General features: G+C 41.4%; 3 protein-coding genes and 1 long non-coding RNA gene across 9 annotated transcripts in view; 2 read left to right on the forward strand and 2 right to left on the reverse strand.

Annotated features, from left to right (window-relative positions):
- The window catches only part of nek11 (NIMA-related kinase 11), a 64845-nt gene that overhangs the window by 16568 nt on the left and 45777 nt on the right, over nt 1-2500 (forward strand). The gene's annotated exons all lie outside the window — the stretch shown is intronic.
- The window catches only part of LOC113657996 (sialoadhesin-like), an 84275-nt gene that overhangs the window by 11102 nt on the left and 70673 nt on the right, over nt 1-2500 (reverse strand). The window lies entirely within an intron of this gene.
- Nucleotides 1-2500, reverse strand: part of LOC113645106 — a 12914-nt gene that overhangs the window by 1707 nt on the left and 8707 nt on the right. For 2 of the 5 annotated variants that reach the window (XM_047808593.1, XM_047808594.1), the window contains exons 3-5: nt 2026-2280; nt 1783-1882; nt 887-1649 (exon numbers count right to left, since the gene is read on the reverse strand). The exons of 1 other annotated variant lie outside the window; for it this stretch is intronic. In XM_047808593.1, the coding sequence (XP_047664549.1) occupies nt 1397-1649; nt 1783-1882; nt 2026-2280 (608 nt within the window). In that variant the 3' untranslated portion in view covers nt 887-1396. Of the gene's footprint in view, nt 91-886; nt 1650-1782; nt 1883-2025; nt 2281-2500 lie in introns of those variants that run through there. 2 more of the 5 variants (XR_007139504.1, XR_007139503.1) reach the window with 2 other exon arrangements.
- LOC125140236 lies at nt 286-2183 on the forward strand. Its single transcript, XR_007139510.1, has 3 exons — nt 286-331; nt 1452-1669; nt 1802-2183. It is a non-coding gene; the product is annotated as an uncharacterized LOC125140236 (long non-coding RNA).

Here is a 2500-nt window from a genome sequence, read left to right on the forward strand (position 1 = left end):
TGCAGACACATGTATTTGAGGAACTATCACCCTCTACATTGAGGTATATGTGGCAGCCATTGGTGTAAGTCACATGCCTGTTCTGTGTTCTCTCACTTTCTGCATGGTGCCAGGCAGCTGAAGGCCACATCTCCTCTTCTAGGACCTTTCAGCCCGTGTGATCCAGTGAAATGGAGGTTCTGACCCTGGAAAAGGGTTTGATTAGCCAGTCGTTTGGTTTTTCTGCAAATCTACTGCATTCTGCCCCACAAGGTGGTGGAGCAGGAGATTCTGCACCTGTTGTGCCGGGTTCTGGTTCTCAGAATTTATGTCCATCACTCCAGCATGTGGGGTAAATCCTCTCTCTTTTCGTCTGCTTTGGTGTTCGCAACATAAGTAATCCGGTCTCCAAGTAATCCCGTCTCCAAGCAGTGTAGTGGTAGGTTTCCCCTAAACCTATGCGGCACCCTGTGTGGCTTTGCCTCAGTTATTAGGGCTCGCTTCACCTTGACTAGCACTCTTGCTGGGGACATTTCACTCCTGGATATTTGTTCTCCAGCAGGTTGGTCCTCTCCACACACCCTTATCAGGTTATATAACCTGGACCTGTAGCCCACCCCTAGACCTGTAGCTCACCCCTGGACCTGGAGTCCACTGAGCTTGTTTGTGCCTTTTCATGGCCTCGGGGATAGTTTGTTTGCTTGTTTTACTCTTACACCAGACCTCAAGTGTCTAGAACAATATCGCCATCCAGTGGTGGGAACCTGAACCTCAGGATAGTGTCCAATTTTTATTTTCTCTTTACTGAACCTTTGTAATAAAGCATGTGGTTAATCAGGCTCCTCTGGGTGTGAATTCATGAGTGTGTTTTAAACATCAACCTTCTAAAAAAGAAGTAATCAAATGATTTAGAACTTAAACACAATTTTATTGTTCTGTAAGTGTAAAAGATGTGGTTTAACACAGAAGCTGGAAGTATTTACTCAATATGCCATGTGTACAGATAAGTGTGTGTTGGTTGTGTTGCAGGTTGTGTTTCATTTTTTTGTGTATCAGTTTTATATTAACTAGAAACTTCATGAAAATTTCAGTGCTAAATCAGTGCGTACTGCATCCTGTTGAGTAGCAGCTCACTTCGAGCACAACATACAGGAGAAAGGAGGATAGACTTCTACTCTAATTTACATATAAAACATCAAACAACTGTATAAATCTTATAGTCTTGCAGAATCTTATAGAAATGTTACATAAAGTTATCGAAACTAGAAACGTTAACACAATAAACAGCCATCTATTATGAAATGAAGTGCAGTTGCAACATACAGGAAATGTTTGTGTTTAATATTTTAAGGCAAAGAGGAAATTGACAAGTTTTTAAGCTGAGCATGAGGTGTGAAACTGTGATCAGCTCACTGTGTTATACATTAGCGTAGATTGCAGAATCATCCTCATCCTTCTGGACGTTGGTGTAGATTGCAGAATCATCCTCATCCTTCTGGACGTTGGTGTAGATTGCAGAATCATCCTCATCCTTCTGGACGTTGGTGTAGTTTGCAGAATCATCCTCATCCTTCTGGACATTGGTGTAGATTGCAGAATCATCCTCATCCTTCTGGACGTTGTTGTATGTACCAGAATCATCCTTGTTCTTCTGCTCGGTGTGGACACTCCTGTGATCACACACAAAAAGGTTTATGAAGGACAGATGATGTGAATTGCTGTTAAAGTTACAATTATATGCTTTATGTGAGAAAGTATTTTAAACTCTGTAGATTATATTGTATAAAACATGCTGACATTGACCTCCTTTTGTGAATCACAGCTCCTGTGATGACGACAATCACTCCGGAAGTCACACCAACAATGACCCACATCAACCAACGTTCAGGATTTTCAGTGTCATCTGTTAAATGCAGCAATGTTTAACATGTCGATATTATCTGAACATGTCACTTGTTATAGACGTGTTAATGCACATCATGATGAAATTATTTCCATCAGTAATCATGTGAGACATTCAGGAATGTTGTGAGCAGATGGACTCACCCACCACGTGAAGGCTGATGGTTTCAGATCCTGACGTCTCACCGGTTCCCCAAGTGCAGGTGTAATTCCCAGAATCCCTCAGGGTTAGAGCAGGAAAGTGAAGAACGGGTCCTGATGTATATAAACTCTGGTTGTTCTTAGACCACACAAACTGTGAGGAAGTGTGTGTGCAGCTCACATCACACGTCAGATTTAAGGAGTCTCCTTGTTTAAGGGTTCCGTTTCCACTGAGTCTGATTAGTGACACCTTTAAATCTTTTTCAGAGAGCAGGAAAGACGCCACGTCAGTGACTCAGGATTGAGAGGGTGATGATAATTATAACAGTCAAGTACTAAAGTCTGAATCCAGCTCCATAAACTGTTTTGTACATCTTTGTTGACTAACTGCTTTAGGGGACATACAGTAGATTAAATTAGAGCACTTTTAGACCAAACCGATTAAACAAACAAATCTTTCTCAAAATCATTATATTTA

This window comes from Tachysurus fulvidraco, chromosome 25 (assembly GCF_022655615.1).
Source record: "Tachysurus fulvidraco isolate hzauxx_2018 chromosome 25, HZAU_PFXX_2.0, whole genome shotgun sequence".
In the NCBI taxonomy this organism is placed as follows: domain Eukaryota; kingdom Metazoa; phylum Chordata; class Actinopteri; order Siluriformes; family Bagridae; genus Tachysurus; species Tachysurus fulvidraco.